The sequence below is a fragment of the Parasteatoda tepidariorum genome, chromosome 2, assembly GCF_043381705.1.
Source record: "Parasteatoda tepidariorum isolate YZ-2023 chromosome 2, CAS_Ptep_4.0, whole genome shotgun sequence".
In the NCBI taxonomy this organism is placed as follows: Eukaryota; Metazoa; Arthropoda; class Arachnida; order Araneae; family Theridiidae; genus Parasteatoda; species Parasteatoda tepidariorum.
In genome coordinates, this window is record NC_092205.1 from 54,637,883 (window position 1) to 54,658,925 (window position 21,043).

The 21,043-nt window shown below is 26.7% G+C and overlaps 1 protein-coding gene across 3 annotated transcripts in view; it reads right to left on the reverse strand.

Moving 5' to 3' along the window:
* Positions 1 to 16,388, reverse strand: part of LOC107454818 (serine-rich adhesin for platelets) — a 31,332-nt gene extending 14,944 nt beyond the window's left edge. The window contains exons 1-11 of one of the 3 annotated variants that reach the window (XM_043042536.2): positions 16,206 to 16,388; positions 15,883 to 16,031; positions 14,054 to 14,164; positions 11,739 to 11,800; positions 11,251 to 11,437; positions 10,176 to 10,306; positions 9,492 to 9,618; positions 8,182 to 8,264; positions 7,228 to 7,311; positions 5,530 to 5,630; positions 1,715 to 2,915 (exon numbers count right to left, since the gene is read on the reverse strand). In XM_043042536.2, coding sequence (XP_042898470.1) covers positions 1,715 to 2,915; positions 5,530 to 5,630; positions 7,228 to 7,311; positions 8,182 to 8,264; positions 9,492 to 9,618; positions 10,176 to 10,306; positions 11,251 to 11,437; positions 11,739 to 11,800; positions 14,054 to 14,164; positions 15,883 to 15,987 — 2,192 coding nt within the window. In that variant the 5' untranslated portion in view covers positions 15,988 to 16,031; positions 16,206 to 16,388. Of the gene's footprint in view, positions 1 to 1,714; positions 2,916 to 3,211; positions 3,313 to 4,054; positions 4,194 to 5,529; positions 5,631 to 7,227; positions 7,312 to 8,181; positions 8,265 to 9,491; positions 9,619 to 10,175; positions 10,307 to 11,250; positions 11,438 to 11,738; positions 11,801 to 14,053; positions 14,165 to 15,882; positions 16,032 to 16,205 lie in introns of those variants that run through there. The other 2 variants (XM_071177589.1, XM_043042537.2) reach the window with 2 other exon arrangements.
* Positions 16,389 to 21,043: the final 4,655 nt, after the last annotated feature.

Here is a 21,043-nt window from a genome sequence, read left to right on the forward strand (position 1 = left end):
AATTCAAACAGTTCCTGGAAACCACACCAGGTGGAAGGATATTCAATATAGTAAAAAAAAAATATGATCTCCTTTGAAGGAGATGAGGATTCACAAAAGAAGTGAAAATCTGATATTTTGTATGGTATATTACATCACTAGAAATGTTGGTATTATTTTATATTTTTATACCTTATAAATGAAGTTTGAATATTCAGTTTTTCCATGATTTAAATTATATATTTAAAATATAACACAAAAGCATATGTCCTCATTTGTACATGAGGTCACCAATTGTTTACTAGACAAGACAAAAATTTTCAAAAATAAATTATTACACCACACTCCTTAGATACTAAATGTATTTGTAGCATATCTAAATAGTTTTTATATCTCAAATGAAAAGTTCATGAGAGGGTCAAGTGCCCTCATATAACATTTTAACAATGATAGTACACTACTTATTGATATAATATTTAACATATTTACAAACTGTACAGAACTTGTTTTCCTAACTTAATGCTGTGCTTATATTCATTGTTATAAATTATTGATATTCTTTCTTAGTTTTTTTTATCTTTTTAAAATTTTTTATTTGAAATAAAACAAAACAAAATACTAACTATTCTCAGAGTTATGACTGTTGTAAAGTTTAAGAGTTTTACTTGAATTCATGTTAGTTTCTTTTGATTGCAATAAAAATTACTTTTAATTGGGAATTCAACACTCAATAAAAATTTATATATTCTAAGACTAAAAGCCTTTTACTAAAAAAAAGAAAAGAAACTAGAAATAAAGTAATGGAATTTTAAAATCAACATCACACACAAATTTAAAAGCCACCACATAAGTAATACAACCTGAACCCTCCACACTTAGACAATAATAAATTGAAAAAGCAAAAAGAGATGGAATATGAAATACCCTCATCAATGAGGCATTATTATCATATTAGACCATCATTCTACACTATTTAATTATGACACACATAATTTAGCAAATAGAACAATGATTTCTTTCTTCTTTAGTTTATTAGATGTCAATAACATCTTGAATTTGTATAAATCATAGTTCTTCTTCCTTTTTATTTGTGCGCAAAGAATAAGGTTTGTATTTTTTTAATATTTCCAAGTGGATTTAGTGGAAACAAAAGCTTAAAATAAAAGTTAGACATGCAAATAGATTTAAGATAAATAAAGAAAATAATGCTAGAGTTTAAGATAAATTTTTAATAATAAGTTGATTCATATGAACAATACTATAAAAATATATCAACTGAACATCGTTTGAAAAATATGATTAATATAATTGATATTCATGAATAAAGTGTTTTTTCTTTCTTGTTTTGCAATGTATATTTAAGAGCTCTATTTTAAAGGAATTTTTACTTTTTGGTTTGTACAATTAGTTTGTATTACGATATATATATATATATTAAATATACATATATGTATGTATATATATATATATATGGATATAATCGTGTGTGCAGATAAAAAGATTTATATCTTTTATTTTCTGGATTTTTATTAATAGTTTTCCTTTTTTTTTGCTCCCCCCCCCTTTTTTCATTGTTCTGTAATTTTTTCCTTGTTTTCTCTACATTTTGAACTTTTATATATATATGTGTGTGTGTGTGTGATCATGTATAAAAGAGTCCATTTTTAAAAAAAAAAAAGAAATTAATTCAAGTTTAAAAATATTTGCAAATTATTTTATGAAACAGTTGACTAACCTTTCCTTTATATTTGTAAAATCAGCATCAGTTCCAAAAAGGAGAGATATATCTAAATTTGGAATCATCATTGTATTGTAACCATAAAAAGACATACTCGAGTATTTGTAATCATCATATAAGCTATCAGGGCAGGCATACTGAGGTGAAAAAACTGAATCAGAATTAGGATGTACACCATTTGTAACACCTTCATTCACATACTGAGGAGAAGTTACACTACCATCTGAACTGGTTGAAATTTTACTTTTGAAAGACACTCTTTTCTCATTGCTACCATGTTTTGAAAGATCTTGAAGATTAAGACTTAAGCTGGGTGGTGTGCTAGACCTGCTATTTACACCTTTGTCTCCATTCATATACGGAGCTTTAGAGCTTCCAGCCTGTTCTGAGCAATTTTCCGTGTTAAGTTTGAGTTTGGTGTCTTTGATTGGAGAGCTTTCACCATTTAAGCATGTTTCCTGAGAGTTGGAAGTTTGTCCATTTTGGGGTTGAGAGAATGATTGCCAATCTTCTTTGCTTTGTGTGCCTTTACTAGAGGGGCTGCTTTGAGTTTCGTCACTCATTTCAGACACTCTACCAGAAGTAGCAGAATCTGTGCTATCAGGAGTTCTAATTGCTCCTGGAGTTTTGAATTTTCCAGTAGAGTCTTTAACAGTAACAGATGATCTTTGACTCTTTGGACTGTATGAGCCCCGATCACTAGATCTTGATGGACTTGAATGTGGAGAACGGCTGTTTTGTCTGAAGACAGGTGATGCTGATCTCCATCTGCTGAGACAAACAGATGGGGATTCTTCATCAGCTTCTCTCATAAATTTATTAACTACATAAATTCCAGAGTTTAGTCGTACTGATTCAGACATGGCTGAACTTGAGCGACTAGATTGTGATAGTTTATCTGGACTGAGACCAAGATTGTTTAAAACAGAGGTAAGACCAGTAAATAAATAAGATTTTCCCATTTCAGAAGCTTTTTGTAACATATCAATTATAAAAGATGCAGGAACATAAATATTTAATCTAGAGGAACAAAGAGAGGTTTTTTTAAGCAATAATAATTGAGCTCCGTGAATTGCAAGGCCTTGTTGATACAATTTGCAAACACCTTGTTCCACAGTCAAAAGAGTATATTTGTTGAAACTTCCATCCATAAAATGTATGTATATTTCACCTCTTTGACATCTGGCATCTTTGATACCTAAATAAACAACAATACAATAAATAAATGCTCTGACATAATAAATAAGATACTGATATAAACTTTAAAATTTTTCAAAATATTAATAACGCTCCTATTATATACTTATAAATTATACCAAAAAAAATTATAAAATTGTCAAATACATGTATTAAGATTCAATAAATAAAGTATTCAATATAAATAAAACACTAGATAAAAAAATTTCTGCTAAAAAGGTAAATTATTAAAATAAATAAAAAGTTGAACATTGAACAGTGTTACATGTTCAATTAATTAAAAGAAATGAAAATCACCTTTTAATTCATCACTCCAAAGAACTATTTCAGCACGCTTTGGATCAAATACATATACACCTTGAGGACTCCAAGTAAAAATAAAAGGACACTCTTCAGTACTGAAAAATTTATAGGAAATTAAATGCATCTCACATAAAATATAAAAAAATAAACTATCAATATTGAAAAATAAATGTAGCACACTTAACATAAAATGTTAAATAAATATTTAAATGGACATTATCACCTTTAAAACCATATTTTTGAAGAAAAAAAAAAGGAAATTATGTACAATCATTCTAAATAGCAGTTAATTAATATCTTCAATTGCAAAAAAAATTATAAAAAAATGTTAAGTAAAACAAACAAAAGTGAGTAAAACAAAAAGCTCCTTTCTAAATACTGGGGGTAGCTTTTAATTTGTTCCTAAATTTAAATAAAAAATATGTTAAACCCAAAAAATAATAATTTCAAGTATTTATATGAAATAAATGTTTTGCTCTGGAGGGAATATTTGATCAATTTTGTGTGTTTTTGTCTAAATAATAAGTATATACATATAATTAAGTACATTTGACTAAATATAACTAACAAAATTTTATATTTAAAAAAAAATTCATATTTTTACAGTGAATTGTTAAAAAACTCTTAATCAAAGTATTGTATAAACCAGGACACACAACAATAACGATCAAAAACTAAAATAAAATTACTTAAAACTCTAACAAAATAAATAAGAAATAAATAAAGAGAAAAATAAAATAATTTAATGCAAATTAATTTTCAACCAGTCTAATAAAATATACAAATCTAATGAGAAAATAATAAATTGTGAAGTTAGTAATTTATATTCAAAGTTACCTAGGCCACACAAGCAGTAGTTTTTGAAAATTTGTTGCTTGAGGTTTGCATTCAGGTTCTTCATCATCCATATTGATTTCTCTTCTAAAATAAAATCATACTGCATGTAAGGAGAAATTGTTATTCATTATTACTAAGTTCAACTAAATAATTAGACCAGATCTTAACTGACCAAATGTCCACCACACACATATTAATTTTTTCATTGCAAATATTGAAAAAAATCTCTTAAATAAGATGGAAGTAGAAAAAGATAATAGAAAAAACATCCATAGGTTGGGAAATAATGTAGAAAAAAACTAGAACTGTATCAAACAATCGAGATTTCTTTTACTTAAAACAAGCATAATTAAATTAATGTATTTGCATACTTAAAGCTCACCTTTTTTTGTACACATAAAAAAGTAACAATTAGTAATCTTTATGCCATTTAAATTTATTGAAAACTTTATAAGATTTTGAATAAAATGAAACGCTTAAAAAATTTTGATTTTGTGATATCTAACAAAAAATATTTCAATGAAACATTTTAAACTACTAAGAATTAAGAATTTTTAATATAAAACTATCAAAATTATCATTATAAGATTTAAAATAAAATNAAAACACTCGATAAAAAAAAATTCTGCTAAAAAGGTAAATTATTAAAATAAATAAAAAGTTGAACATTGAACAGTGTTACATATTCCAGTGCTTTCATCGCAGAAAAAAAATGGGTGAGAATTTCTCACCCTTTCTCAAGAACAGGGTGAGATTTCAAAAAGTTAAGTGAGATTTCTAAAAATTAAAAAAAAAATCACTAAGAGACTTGAAAAAAAAAATCATTTCTTTAATTATAATACATTTTTAACATCTTCTAATTTTTAAAGCATTGAATATTTTCGTTGCATCATCATATGAAAAATGTTCTACATCTACTTTTTCATCAGCTATTCTCATTAGGTTGCTCAAATGCGTGTTTGTTTCGTTTTGACCGTTTCTACCCACTTTTGTTTCATTTTCATTTGTCCGTTTCAGAGTAGAAGATATTGCCTTTACAAGGCATTTGTCCATCTTACATTAATGCGCAAAAAATTTGAACTTTTTACATGGAGAAACCTTAACTACGTTAAACACGTGGTTGCAGAGAAATGCATTCTGAAAGAGGTTTCGTGGTTCCGAGGGATGGTGTTCTGTTGTTCTTAAAGGTTCTGAACAATACTGGTAAATAGGGAAGCTAGATAATGGGGCAGATGTTGAAAATAATGAAAGATCCAGGAAGAAAAATGTAACGGATTTTATTCTAAATGGCGCAATGAGAAATTTTTTTCAAAATGCGAGAAATTCGTGAATTTTGAAATTGGTTTATAGAATGCGCGAATTTCTCGCGGTAATAATTTTTTAATGCGAGAAAAGAAAAAAATATGTGAGATTCTCGCGTTCTCTCGCTGTAGTGAAAACACTGTATTCAATTAATTAAAAGAAATGCAAATCACCTTTCAATTCATCACTCCAAAGAACTATTTCAGCACGCTTTGGATCAAATACATATACACCTTGAGGACTCCAAGTAAAAATGAAAGGACACTCTTCAGTACTAAAAAATTAATAAGAAATTAAATGCATCTCATACACACAAAGAATAAACTATCAATATTGGAAAATAAATTTAGTACACTTAACGTAAAATGTTAAATAAATATTTAAATGCACATTATCACTTTCAAAACCATATTTTTGAAAGAAAAAAAAATACGTACAAATTATTGACAAGAATTTTAAATAGCAGTTGATTAATATCTTTAATTGCAAAAAAAATTATAAAAAAAAATTAAGTGAAACAAACAAACAAAAGTGAGTAAAACAAAGTGCTCCCTTCTAAACACTGGGAAAATATTTTTGTAGCTTTTAATTTGTTCCTCAAATAAATAAAAAATAAAAAATTTAAATAAAAAATATGTTAAACTTAAAAAATAATAATTTCAAGTATTTATATGAAATAAATGTTTTGCTCTGGAGGGAATATTTGATCAATTTTGTTGTGTTTTTGTCTAAATAATAAGTATAAACAGTACAGAACCCGTTATCCGAAAACCGGAACGAAATTCAATAAATATTCCCGCCATTTCTTAAAAAAAAATTTTCTTTCCTCATAAGATTTTTCTTTCTTTTTTGAAAGATGGTTACCTTACCATCATTTTGGAAATAATCATTAGTGTATTACTTCATCGTTTTTTCTTCTTTTTAAGATTATTTCCAAATATTTTTTTTTTTTAGTTGGGTTTAACAATAAAAAAAACGACTTTTTGTAGCCATTCAGAAAGCCGGAAAAATCAGTTATCCAGAATAGCGATGGTTCCGATCATTCCGGATAATCGGTTGCCTACTTTACATATAATTAAGTACATTTGACTGAATATAACTAAACAAAATTTCATATTTTCTTTTAAAAAAAATGCATATTTTTACAATGAATTGTTAAAAAACTCTAAAGCAAAGTATTGTAATAAACCAGGACACACAACTAGGGGTGATTGTGAGCCCAAGTCAAAATTCCAGAAAATTTCTTGAGTTAAAAAAAAAACAAAAAACAGTTTAAATTGAAAAAAAATTTAAACAAGTTTTTTTTCTTCCTTTTTCTCAATATTTCTTAGTTTACTTAAAATATATTTAAAATTTTACACATACCTATGATGACCTGGAGAAGTAATTAAAATTTAGAAATATGTCTATCTTTCTTGAGTTTCTATTATAACAACTATTTACTGATAAAAAATGAATATTAATCATGAATATAAGCTTACGAAGTATCTCTCTGGCTCTCCCTTACAAACAAATAAAATAAAATGTGGTTTTAAGTTCCACCTTTGAAAATTTGATTTCCAGAAACTTCTGTGATCAATGATTTTTTGAAACTTCTGGATCTTCGATCTCCAGAAACTTCCAGATCACTGTTAGCGAAAATTCCAGAAATCCGGATTTTTTCGGAGCACAAGCAGCCCTGCACAACAATAACAATCAAAAACTAAAATAAAATTACTAAATGAGTGTTAAAACTCTAACAAAATAAATAAGAAATAAATAACGATAAAAATAAAATAACTGCAAGTTAAATTTGAACCAGTCTAATAAAATATACAAATCTAATGAGAAAATAATAAATTGTGAAGTTTGTTATTTGTATTAAAAGTTACCTAGGCCACACAAGCAGTAGTTTTTGAAAATTTGTTGCTTGAGGTTTGCATTCAGGTTCTTCATCATCCATATTGATTTCTCTTCTAAAATAAAATCATACTGTACATAAGGAGAAATTGTTACTCATTATTAATAAGCTCAACTAAATAATTAGACCAGATCTTAACTGACCAGATCTCACACACACAGACATATATAAATTTTTTCATTGCAAATATTGAAAAAAAATCTCTTAAATAGCATAGAAGTAGAAAAAAACTAGAACTGTTATCAAACAATTGAGATTTCTTTTATTTAAAACAAGCATAATTAAATTTAAGTATTTTCATACTTAAATCTCATCTTCTTTTATATACATGAAAAAGTAACAATTATCAATCTTTATGCCATTTGAATTTATTTAAAACTTTATAAAATTTTGAATAAAATGAAACTCTTAAAAAATTAGGATTTTGTGACATCTAACAAAAAATATTTTGATGAAAATTGTAAATTACTAAGAATTAAGAATTTTTAATATAAAACTATCAAAATTATCACTATAAGATTTAAAATTTAAAAAAAATATAAAAGATGTTGATTTTTTAAACAATAAATATTAGCATAAATAGATATCTTCAATTGTGTTGCATTTTGTTTTAATATTTACTTTCTAGAGAAATAATTTTCTAATATTTGCTAACATGCTCTTGATAAAAAAATTAATTTAATAATATAGTTATTTTCTTTATCTTATATTTATTTAAATTCCTCAAAAAAACATTTTTTATAAACTTATAATAACCAAAAAAATTCTAGTGTAATGATTTCAAACATTTATAAGCTGTTGTAATACCTATAAGATAATTAAAGAAAAATATGCTGTAGCAAAAGTAAATTTTCCTTGATTAAAATGTAAGGAAAGCAAAGTAAAATGAAAGCAATTTCATTAAAAAAAAAAAAAAAGCAGTTACCTGAAGGTATAGAGTCTTTCCGGTTTAACAGCTAGAGCAGTTTTAAATTGGTGAGTACAACAGACACTACCTTTTATATCCACCTTTAAAATATTCAAAATTGTGAACAAAAACTACAATAACTGATTTAAACAATAAAATCCATTTATTTACAAATATATGCAGGAGATGTAATAAAAAAACAAATATAAATAAATAAATAATAAAAATAGCAAGACTGTGCATTAAAAACAAGACACAAGATTTGGATATTTTTCAAAAACATAAAAGAAAATTCCTCTACAGACTTTGATATATATTAATTATATAGCTTCTTGATTTTGCTATATTATTTTCAGCCAATACTTCTAAATCTTCACTTATAACCTTGTTCCAATAATTTTATTACTGTTACACAAAATGTTCACATCCTTGATAAAATTAAAAGCTATTTTAGTCTCACACTAAATAAGTAAAAAAAAATTTACTGTATTGCAATTTTACTAATATGATCAACAGAACTTCCAATATTTTAGTGATAATATAGTTATCACTAATGTAAATAGTTCACCAATCAGAAGTAAAAAAGCAATTGAAATAGCTTATTAGAAGCAGTTATTTAATTAAATTCATGAAAAATACATTTAGTATTATACAGGCCTCATAGTGTTCCAAAGAAAAAAAAATCAAAACATTATTTTACAAAGAAAAAAAAATCAGATTTTTTATACTATTATTATAAAGGGTGCTTGTCCATCCACTCTACTATTATAAAAGATGAACCATACTACTATTATAAAGGGTGAACCATACTACTATGTTATTTAAAATTGGCAATAAATTTTAATTAACAAAAAAAAAATAATACATTAATTAATAACTATCAAGCAAATAAATTAAATAGTTATTATTCTGAAATTAAATTATGTACACAGAAAATAAAATTATATTATTTAAATAATAAAAAAAATAATTTAAGAGTGTCTTTAACAAATTCTCTACAATCTTTACAGTCTCTAACAATCAAATTTCCTTATTTTTACAGGCATGATTAATCAATACAATAAAATATTAGAGCGAAAATTCAATTATTCGAAAAATCTGCATTTGTGTACAAAAATTAGGAAAAACTTTTTTTTTATCAGGAATATGAATTATAATATAAGAATTAAATAGAAAATTCCAAATGCAGATATTTACTTATTTTCAGCATTATCTACTGATTAAAGTAAAATCCAAATTAAAGAATGACACAAATAAAGAAAATATTTTGAGTAAACATGAATAATTTATTATAATTGAAACACATGCAAAATTATTTCAAAGAGTACCTCCCAAATTCTTGATCCTGGTCGTGCAGAATAAATAGTGCAAGGATCAATTGATCTAACACCTGGATAAAAACATGCTCCAAATTCACCATCCCTTAACTTCTTTCCTATGGTCATAAACTGTTCTCTGAAATCACAAAAAGATAATAAATTGCAAAAAAAAAAAATTTGATAAAATACATAAATAATTAAGCCTTTACGATGGTTAATGTACACTGAAAACATGCATGAAAAATTACATAATTACAAGTATGAAAATTTATGAAAAATATTTTTACACACCAATTGACATCTAACAGACTATTTTATAGGTTAAATATTAAAATCCCCATTTTTAGTGAATTGAATAACAACCAAATCTAATGTTATTTAAAATTGGCAATACATTTTAATTAGCAAAAAATTAAAAATAAATAAATAAAGCATTAATTAATAACTATGAAGCAAATAAATTAAACAGTTATTATTCTAAAATTAAATTACGTATACAGAAAATAAAATTAAATTATTCAAATAATAAAAAGAAATAATTTAAGAGTGTTTTTAACAAATTTTATAAAAGATTCATGTGTTTTAGACTTTTAAGAAAGAAAACTGCTTGTAAGATTGCACAGGAAATACTATGGAAGTGTTCAAAATACGCATCAGAGTTAAATAAGATGAAATATTATAGAAGATAATTACTTATTAGTGTCACAAAGATAACATCTGGTAATAGATGATACAAGTATGTGATCCTGAGCAAAGTCAATCTGCACTATTTTTGAGTCCAATTTCATAAGAGTTGTTGTTGGTACTTGAAATATATTTCGAGTCTATAAAAGCGAAGAATACATTTTAATCAAGCAATTAGTGTCTCTTAGTATAATACAGGTAACCTCAACTGTAAAATCAAAGGACAAAAATACATAGTTTCAAATATTTTAAGATAAAAATTAGGAAAATTTTTTCATTACCAAAATTATATACAGAAAAGGTATTTTTATAGATGTTTACATTTATGTGATTATGTTATACCAAAATTTATATGAACAATTAAAGCACATTAATTTTATAGGAAAGATTTTACTCTCTATTACCAAACGCAAAAACTGCAAAAGTATAGTAAGAAATGATTAAAAAAGTTTGGAATACTAATACTCTCCTGTGAAATGTTTTCTCTTTGAAAAAAAAAATTACTTAATGTAAAAATGTCGCTTTAGAAAGATTAAAATTTTTTGGTGAAATTTGGGTGATGTGAGAAGTTTTGAGTTGCTTGTAAAATAGAAGAAAATTAAAGAAAAGAGAGAGAGAGAGTTGGAATTCACATACTTACAAAATAGGATTCTAAAAAGTTAAATGTAATTACATATAAGCATTTTAAAAATAATAGGCTTTCAGAAATCAAATGCCATTCTCTCTCTTGCCATTCTAACATAAAAGAGAACATTTAGTAAACAACAATAACACATGGCTTCTGATATGTAGTCCTTATTAAAATGAATAAACAATAACAGAATTACATCTGCCACCTTTTGCATGGACTTGAATTTGCTGATTCCTATAAATTCCCAGAATAATAGTCTGAAAAGAAGTTCAAATTCATACGAGTATTTACTAAAATCAATGGCAGATAAAATGCTGGAAGCTTTAGCTATGAAAATCTATATTTATTGTATGTCTGTGTTAAATTTCCTTAAATAAATACAAGTGCAAAAAAACAAAAACTCAAAATCACTACAATTTTAAAAAAAAATAAATAAAAACAAGATAAACTCACCCTTGATGTAGAAACGCTAATAACTGAGATCTTCCCTTTATCATCACCAATATACAATTTTGATGATGATACATTCCATTGCATTGCAGTAATACAAGACCCTCGGTGTTCAAAAGAGATTTGAAGTCGCTGAGGCTGGGCAGCTCCTCTCTCTGTATTATGCTCATAAACCAAGGCAACACCTCGACTAAAACATTTTTTTCTCATTTTAGCTCAAATAAAACCATTAAAAAACTTTGAAGAATTACAAATTGTTACAGTAAGAGAACTAAAAAGGTAAAAATAGACACAAAAATATACAAAAACAAAATTCTTTTTTTGTTTTCTAATACATGAATAGAAAAATGTACAAATTAATCTAAGACTGATTGCTGGTGGCTAGTGTAAATATATAAGACAGTTTAAGTATTTCAAATTAAAATTTGAAGATCAAAATGCTTTTGGCAAATCTTATACTCTATAATCCAAAACTACAGAATGATAATTACCTGGTAGCAAATCCTATAATATTTTCGTCTGGAGCCAAAGCAGTTTGACAAACAGGTCCTTCCTAAAATAGCGATGAAAAATTTGTTTTAAAATATTACTGGCTCGAGAACATTTATTGCAGTTAAAGTTATCTATTGAACAACAAAATGCATATTGGTTTGATGACTCACTCAAACAATTATATAACAAAAAATCATTTCGAACAGCGCAACTTTTAAAATATTTTTATTTTATTACACTATAAATTTTATACAATTTATATTCAACTCTAAAGGGTAGTTTATATTAGATCATCAATATTGAAATTTTTACGATTTTTTGAATTACTTTGCGTTTAAAATGTTTATGAACAAAACCAATAAATAAACATAACTTCAACAACTAAAATTCATATTTTTGTCTGCCCTTAGCCAATCAGGAACAAGAATATTATATTTGAAAAAGCATAAGTATTATGAACAGAAGTTTTTGTTCCAATAAATCGATAAAATTCAAATAATAATATATGACATATAAAGGCAACAAACAATTTTAATATGAACAATCCATACAAATTACCTAACCATTTACATGCGGAATTGAAAAAGAATTATCCAAATAGCTTGAAAATTGATGAGTACACAATTAAAGAGTACTTAGATATCTTTGAATGCAACAATAAAAATAAAATAAAATTGAGCGAAAAAATTGTTCTGAGTTTTTAACAATGTTCCATTCTTGAAACACTGGTGCTTTCCAGGAACTTTGTTTACATTTTTCAAAGCAAAAAGGAAATAGAATGAAAATAAATATATTAGATTAATTAATAAATTTAGTTAACAATATTGTAAGAACAATTAGTTTTCTTGACCTTAAAAGTACCATTAATATTGATTGCTACAATAAATGTTGATTATCACTTACATGATTATCATTTACTTGTGATTCAATGGTACAGGCAGGATTTACATGGAAAACACTTTTTATGATATTTATTTACAAAGACACTGGGTTGTATACATAAATAATGACTATCTGATAGTTTTAATACACATTTTTAAATTACTTAGAGGCATGACGGATAGAAATCTACTCCTCTTTTTGCAAGAGGCTTATTGCAAACTCTTAATAAAAACTCTTTAAACTCTTAATAAAAAATTCTGTTGTCTTTTTTATACAGTTTGCTTTATAAAATCCAACCTTTAACAACAAAAATTTTAATGCATTACTAAAAATGTCCCGCTAATATTTTTGGCCATTGTTCTTGTATTATCAAACATATTCTAGACTGGTGTTAAAGCAAAGAGAATTTGTAAATGAAACAACAAAAAAAAGTATACACTTTTCTGTAACTTAGCAATAACATCAAATATACCTAAGAAATAATATAAATCAGGAAAGAAAAATTATTTATAACAAGAATCTATTGTAGTAAACACAAATGAATGAGGCATTTAATGTTAAATTTTAGCTCCAACATTGTCAAATAGTATAAAAAAGGATAACACCCCTGAAAGCTATAATCTCATGAGAAAGAATTTTCATGTATGTTAGAATTTTGAAAAAAGAGATATAAATACTATGAAAATGTATTAGATTCTAAGTATTACAAAAGCCCCTGTCAATATCATTTTGTTAGAAGAAACCTGATAATTCAGGTTCTTCACTTTCCTAACGTTCATGGTCAAAAGAAGTAAAATTTACAAGTGTTCTAATCCCTCTATTATTTCAACATTATTTCGCTTAAATAAGCACCAGAATAATGAATGAAATGCACACAACATAACTAAATGCAGTATTTGAACTCTAAAAAATATTACTCTTAAAATAAAATGTTCCAAGAATGTAACATTGGGTTTTCCACTCATATTTTAACTTTAAAACAAAATTTCCATTTTCATGTTTACCAGTAGGTAATGTTGTCCTTTTAAATAATTGAATGCATTAAATTTTTCACATTAAAATTGGATACTTGATAATGTAAAATGTATGTGCATGTAAAATTAGCTAATTATATCAAATATTAAAAAATCCAAAAAATGATTTAAAAAATTATAGAAATGGATACAAACTAAATTTAAAAATCATTCATAAATCTATGCAAAAAAGATTATTATTCCTAGTTTAGTAGCCCATTAAATCAAAATTCGAAACCCATGTTTCATTATTGGAGTATTCATGAGTAAACGGTTAAACATCAAATATATATAAAGCATGCTAGAAATAATTTAAACAGTTTGTTTGTAATAGATTATTTAACTAAAAAAAGAATTTGATAGTTAATCTAAATACCTAAAGAAAAAAAAAGGACAGATTAATTTGAAGTGTTAGTTACCTTAGCTGTGAGTGTCTTAAGATAAGATAGGTTGTCATGTTGTAAAATAACAACACCACCTGCATTGGTTCCAAAGACAATGTAATGGCGTGAAATATCAAAGCATGTGTACTGGAAAAAAGAAAAAACCATAAACAAGAATCGAGACTTGTTAAGTTAAATGCAGTGAAACCTTTTGGAAGTGACCACTCTCTGTTCCACAGTTGATGGAGGTTGGTTGCTCTTAGGGGTTACTTCCATTGACTTCTAAATGTTATTGAAAGCTTTTTTGCTATTGATTTTGATTTTACCCAGTGAAATTTTTTGGTGCCAAAACGCATCTCCTGTTGGCGTCACGAAAACCAAATCGATGATTAAAATTTAGCATCAATTAAAATGATGTGTACTGATATAATGTGTAAAAACAAATTTACCCTTTGTGAATGATATAAACAATTATGTTTTTTGCTTAAGTCTGCATTTAATTTTATATTATAAAAACTAGTTTACTTTAAAAAATGAGAGGTTTGTTTATGATGCTTAGTTTTTTCTAAAATAACTTTTTTTATAAATTTAACTTCTAACTTTAAAACTAAATCATTATCATTGATACAATCATCTTTATTGCACTCTGACTATAACATGAGACTGTCAAACTTTTTCAGCAATCGTCAAAAAGAGCTCTCTAAATAAGAACCACTCACAAATATTGTGAATACATTTAAATCCACTTATTTGTTTTGCTAATATTTTTAATTTTGATAGTTTTTTGTGTTTCCTTATTTGACCTTTTCGCATTTGATTAGGAGGTTTGCCTGGTCGCTGGGAGTGGTTTTGATGGTCCCTTCTAAAGGTTTTCTTCGATGCAAAGCCCAAGGAAAAAGTTCTGTGCCTCTCAAAAGTGGTCGTAAATAGAGAAGGTCACTACAAAGAGGTGGTCCTTCTTGAAAGTTTCACTGTATTATAAACCTAACCTTTAAAGTACAAATAAAAAAATTAGGAGACAGTTATGGAACTAAATGTGACAGCTTTTTAAACATATCATTGAATGTTATAAAAATGTTTCAAGGTTAAAAAATAGAAAAATTTAATTTTCAAGGAGTTGTTGAGAACTCTCTCTAAACCCTTCCCTCAAAGATAATAAAAATAAATTTATATAAAACTATTCTACAAATTCACCTATTACACAGAGATAAATGTACCAATCAGTCTCATGAATTTTCAGCGAACTAAAATTTAACAGTAAAAGATACAACTACTATTGCTCATATCACACATTTTAATGAAAATTCTGTTTTCAAGAGGCCCACGAGAAACTAAAAAAAAACATCAACGAAAGGGACCAACTCGAAATGTATAACTTGCAACCACCACCGGGCAAATATCTACATGTTTTTCTAAAAATATTTGCAAGCTTAAAATCTATTAGGCACCTGGGCGATTGTAGTTGGCGCAACAGATCATGATACAGAAATATCCCCTAATAAAGTTCGGCTTAGAAAAAAAAGGGATTTATTAAATAGCATAAGAGCAAATTATGGTTGAAAACAGAAGTGTGACATTAACTATTTGATAGGAAGTTAAATTCCCTGACAATTCCTGGTTTTTGGGAAAAATTGCGTTTATCCATGACTTTTTTTGTTCCCGTTTTCTCTGACAATTCTCGGACTTCCTGGCACTTTTGAAAACTTATTTCCGACTTTAACAACTATTTTGGAGTACTTACCAATAAGGAAATTTATCCTATCAATGCTATTAATTTTTACAGGACATAATGGTATGAGGAAGTAAGAAGGTACTGCAAGACCAAGCTCTAAAGATAAATTTCACAAAAAATACAAATAGTCTACCTTAACTCGACTAGCTGTTTTAATAGGAGCAAACACAGAATCTTGATCTTCTAATTCAGCTAAAATGTAAGAAGCTCTTGGTGAACAAAGGCCCCCAGAAGCCATGGCACTTTTGTTTCCTCAAAGAGGTTACTTCAATTCACCAATCACTGCAACGAAAAAAATAAATATGTAAATAAAGATTACTTAGTATTATAGTAACCACATTACTAGCAATGAAAATTTTTAAGGGTTTAGGTAGGCAACACAGAAAGAAATATAATATTTTCTATAGTCAAAATGAATATAAATGGGTCAAAGCATACGACTACATATAATCTTACTATCATTGATTTTCTCGCTATCATCATACCCTGCAGACAGCAGAACCATATTTCAATAAAATTGCCCATCGCACTTGAAAAGCAGGATTAAAAGAACTCATATTTTTTGAATAAATATTTGTTGAAGTAAAGCGATCAGCGCAATTCAGATTTTCATTTTTGTTGATTGTTGTTTCAAGTTTCGGTCGCGGTTACATAAATAATATCGAAACTATCACGTGAAGAAGGACTTCTGCTAAAAATTTTACGGCTTGTCAAGTAGCAAGTCATGATAAATGTAGAGGATAAGTACTTTGAAACTTCAACTTCTACTAAAAAAACACACTCGGAAGTGTAATCATCACATTTTAATAATACTAATATTAATTTTAAAAAAACCCAGCGGTAAATGAATTTTTTATGATTTAAAAATTAACAAAATCAAAAATTATAAGTTTTTAAAATTTGTTAAATAAGTAGGTATTTTATTTACGTCACACTAGAGCTGCACAATGGACTTGTTAAAAAGGAAACAAGATGAATAGAATCCTAAATCTTTTTATTTCTTTGGAAATTTCTGCAATACAAAAAACAATTATACTGTGCAATTCATTCAAACTGGTTTTATATAGATGGTGTTTTCTACACTAGGAAGAGCTGCAAGCTTTTGACTCCTTATATTTCCGAGTTACTGTTCTCGGTGTGCTTTGAAGCCATTTGGCTCACAACGGTCATTGTGTTTTTCAGACTATGTTGAGTAGTATTTGCATTCATTACCTGATTTATTATTTGTGTTTAAAAGAAGAATCGTTATAAGTCATTTGAAAACCTGCCATTTCAAGACAGAAGAATTGTCATTTGACAAAAAGAATCTTTATAAAACATTTTCTTTCTTTCTTAACGATATTCCAAATTTGAAATATAAACCTAAATGATAATTTGTAAAATGAATTTAATTTCACTTCTTGAACAGTATGCTAACACTAACGTAAGATGGTACACAGCTTGAACTAAGAATAAACATTAAAAAACACGTAAAAAGAGGCCAAATCAGAACTGCCCAAAAAGCGAGTTCTTTCGAAATCTATCAAAAAAGGTGATCTTTTTTAACGCTACATCTATAAATAACTCAAACCGATTTTCACTTCAAACTCCCCAGAATTACTTAATATCATTTATGCATTATGAAATACAGCAGATTTGAGCTCAGAAATTATATAATTTATTTCTTTTATTAAAAGCAAAATTATTAGTTTGAAAATATTGCCTCGCAGTATATAAGCTGTAGTAAGCAGCTATATACTTTTTAACCCTAAGTAGAGCAGTTCAAGAGCTCGAGACTGTTGTTGTTTACATTTATACTGAAAACACCTTCCATTGAAAAGGAATCGCCAAATTATTTTAAAACACTTATATTAGTCGTGAAATATGTTAAAGAAACTTTAATAAGATTTTTCAGTTTAAATTACTTTATTTTAAGAAAATTGTCAACAAAAGGAAGGACAATTTGGGAACATTTTATAATTTATTGTATAACGTGATTCATTTAAAACTGATTTCACCTTAAAAATTGAGCGCAAAATTAATTGAAAACAGCTCAGCTTTACAGAAAATTTTTAAAAGGAACTTGCTTAGTTCAAATCACTCCAATGAATTTCGTAAACATAAGTGTAGACAATTTGCATATTTTCTTATGGATTTTTGTATGAAATTTGTTCAATAATTTTAAGTCAACCTCGATTTTTATGAAACATTGATTTAAGATATATTTTTATTAAATTTGGATAAAAAAGAAAAAGAACCAGTTTCGACAAAACTCTAATTTCAGTGTATATATATCGCTCGTATGGATAATTTGAGATTTTATTTTATAATAATTTAAATGCAGAATTCTTTAAAAACTAATGCAATATTTAAAAGGTTATTAAGTTGTTAACAAATATTTATAGAAAGTTTTTTTATAAAAACTTTTTTAGTCCAAATCATTCTTTCAGAGAACGTTTCTCGCAAACAAAGGAGTGTATAAATTTCGAATTTTTTTTTAATAAAAATTTGTATAGCGGATTTAATTTAAAATTCATCTCGTATTGAAAAGTAAGCATCAAATTGTATGAAGACATCCATATTGGTCAAAAAATATTGATAGATAGTTTTTAATAAGACATTTTGCTTAGTTCAAATTAATCTAATTTCAGAATATGTATATCGCCAACATAAAGGATGGACATTTTATGATATTTTTATAATATTTTTGCCAAACAAAATTTAAATAAAACTGATTTCATTCCTAAATGTGAGCAAATTGTTGGAATGCACACATATTGCTCATAAAGTCGTTAATTATTTTTTTCAATTAAAACTTTGTTTTGTCCAAATTATTGAAATTTCCTATTATGTATATTGTAAACAGAAAGATGTGCATAATGGTCAAATAAATTTTGTTATTCGGAATAATTTGAATTCATTTAAATAATTAATAGTAATAAGCTTCAATTTGTTTTAAAATATCAATATATTTTAAGGTTTATAGAAAATTAAAATAAAAGTAACTCGTTTTGTCCAATTTTTTTTAAATTCCTGAGGTTATGTATACCGCTTTCATAATAATTGAAATTTTGTGAACTTTTTTAAAATATTTTTAATGATTAATTTTTTTGAAACTATCACGTAAAATAGGCGTTTTAATTTGTTTGAAGACATCTATATTTGTTAACAACTATTTATTAGATTACTGTCCAAATAACTCTTATCTCAGAGTAAGCCCATCGCAAACAGAAGGGTGAATACATGATACATTGTGAATTTTTACAAATTTTTGACACTCACACTGGTCAAGAAAATTCTTAATCAGAACTTTTTTCATCCAAATTATTTTAATTTCAGAGTGTGTATATTGCCAACGTAATGGTAACACATTGTGAATTTTTTGAAGCAGAATTTACCTAAGATTGATTTCATATTACTTGAGATTGATTTCAAATGTGAGAGTTAATTTGTTCGAAAACACACATTATTCTCTTATTTCTGCTTAATTTCTTGAGACTTAAATTAGTCAAAATCACTCGAATTTTAATGTATGGACTACATGAACGTAAGGGAGAATAATTTTCAATTTATTTATAATTTTTGGTAACTTAGAAATTATTCAAAACTGGTTTTACATTGTAAAGAAGGCGGCACTGTGATTCCGCATAATTAATCGAATTGTATTTAAATTGAATCAATCAGTTAATTTTTATTTAAAGCGAACCATATTCTTGGCAATAGATGGCGCCACTTGAAAACAAGAACAATCGCTCCCCACTGCCTAAACAGGCATATGAGAGAGAGGGAGAGCAAACCATAAAATATATTCTTCTTTTCTTATCGATCAATGTAATGGCGAACTTTTTGTTTCAATACTAATGTAGGTTCATTAATTTACTGTTTCGCCTAATCTAAAACAAAAATCTATTTATAACTCTTTATTTTTAATTTCTTACCACGAATATGTTTCAGTTACATGGTTTTATTAATTCTCACTGTCTTGCTGGCGATTCGCGATTGCCAGAGTATTTTCAAACCTAATACTGATTATGCGGGTTGGCTTTATTTTGGAAATGTTATCTTTCGATAATTCTCGAACCCTGGGTCTCTTCTCCATGCTCCTAGTGTCCGTTGGGAACAAATTCATTTACTTTCAATTTCAAATTTGTGGTGACTGGTTGTGCCCTTTGGGGCCTCACAGTCCCAACCGTTGAATATCATTCACGCTAACAAAACTCTCGATGTAAGATAATATTTTATCTTGATCCCTTTAAGGGATTTCTTTTCTTGATTATGCTTATATTTTTGAATTATGGCCATTTTCAATATTTAATAAATCAATTTTGCATAAACTATTTTATTTATTTCCTTGAGACAATTATTTTATTACATCCGAATTAGGATGCGTATGCAACGGCCAAAAGTCAATGATGATACTTGAACTACCTCTAAAATATTATTAATGGCGATCAACGTAACCACAGGCACATTGCTTGAAGACAGCCATATTGGTCAAGAAAAACTTAAAGAGAAAACTTAAAGAATTTTTTAATAAGAACTATTTCAATCCAAACTACACAAATTTTGGAGTATCGCCAACATAGTGGGATTTTTTTAAACAAATTTTATGAAACTGTATCATTTTCTAACGTTAGCATCAAATTTTATGAAGACTCGTATATTTGTCGAGAAATATTGATAGAAAACTTTTAATGAGAACTTGTTTATTTCAAATTACTTTATTTTCGGAGTATATGTATATCGCCAGCACAGGAGTGGGCATTTTGCGATCTTGTTCGGCAGTGGACATTTTACGATCTTTTTTGCAAAGTGGGAGTCATTTTAAAATTCGTTTTTCAAATTTAGAATTCTTTTCCGTTATCCGTTTTACAAATTAATTTCATTTTATAATCCTAGCGTTAAATTGTTCAAAAGACTCATTTTGGTTATTAAATCTTAAAAGAAAATTTTTAATAAGGCTTTGTTAAGTCGAAATCAATGGAATATCACTGTTTGCTTCGATTATATATCCCAGAATGTTTAATATGTATGATAAATATTCATAAAAATTTAAATATTCATATTTTAGATTCATTTTTATGTAAATGCAACCAAAAATCATTCTTTTGTATTTATATATATATATATATATATATTTTTANTCCATGCTCCAATATATTCTAACAGTTTTCTTTAATATTTTCCAGTTACTTTCCTGAATGTTTTGAGACGTTTTTTCTTCTTCATATATTAAAGAAGTTATCTGCAATGTTTCTAGTAGTGTTTCTCTAAAATTAGAACAGTTTGCCTTGTTATTTTTAATAGTATCCCTT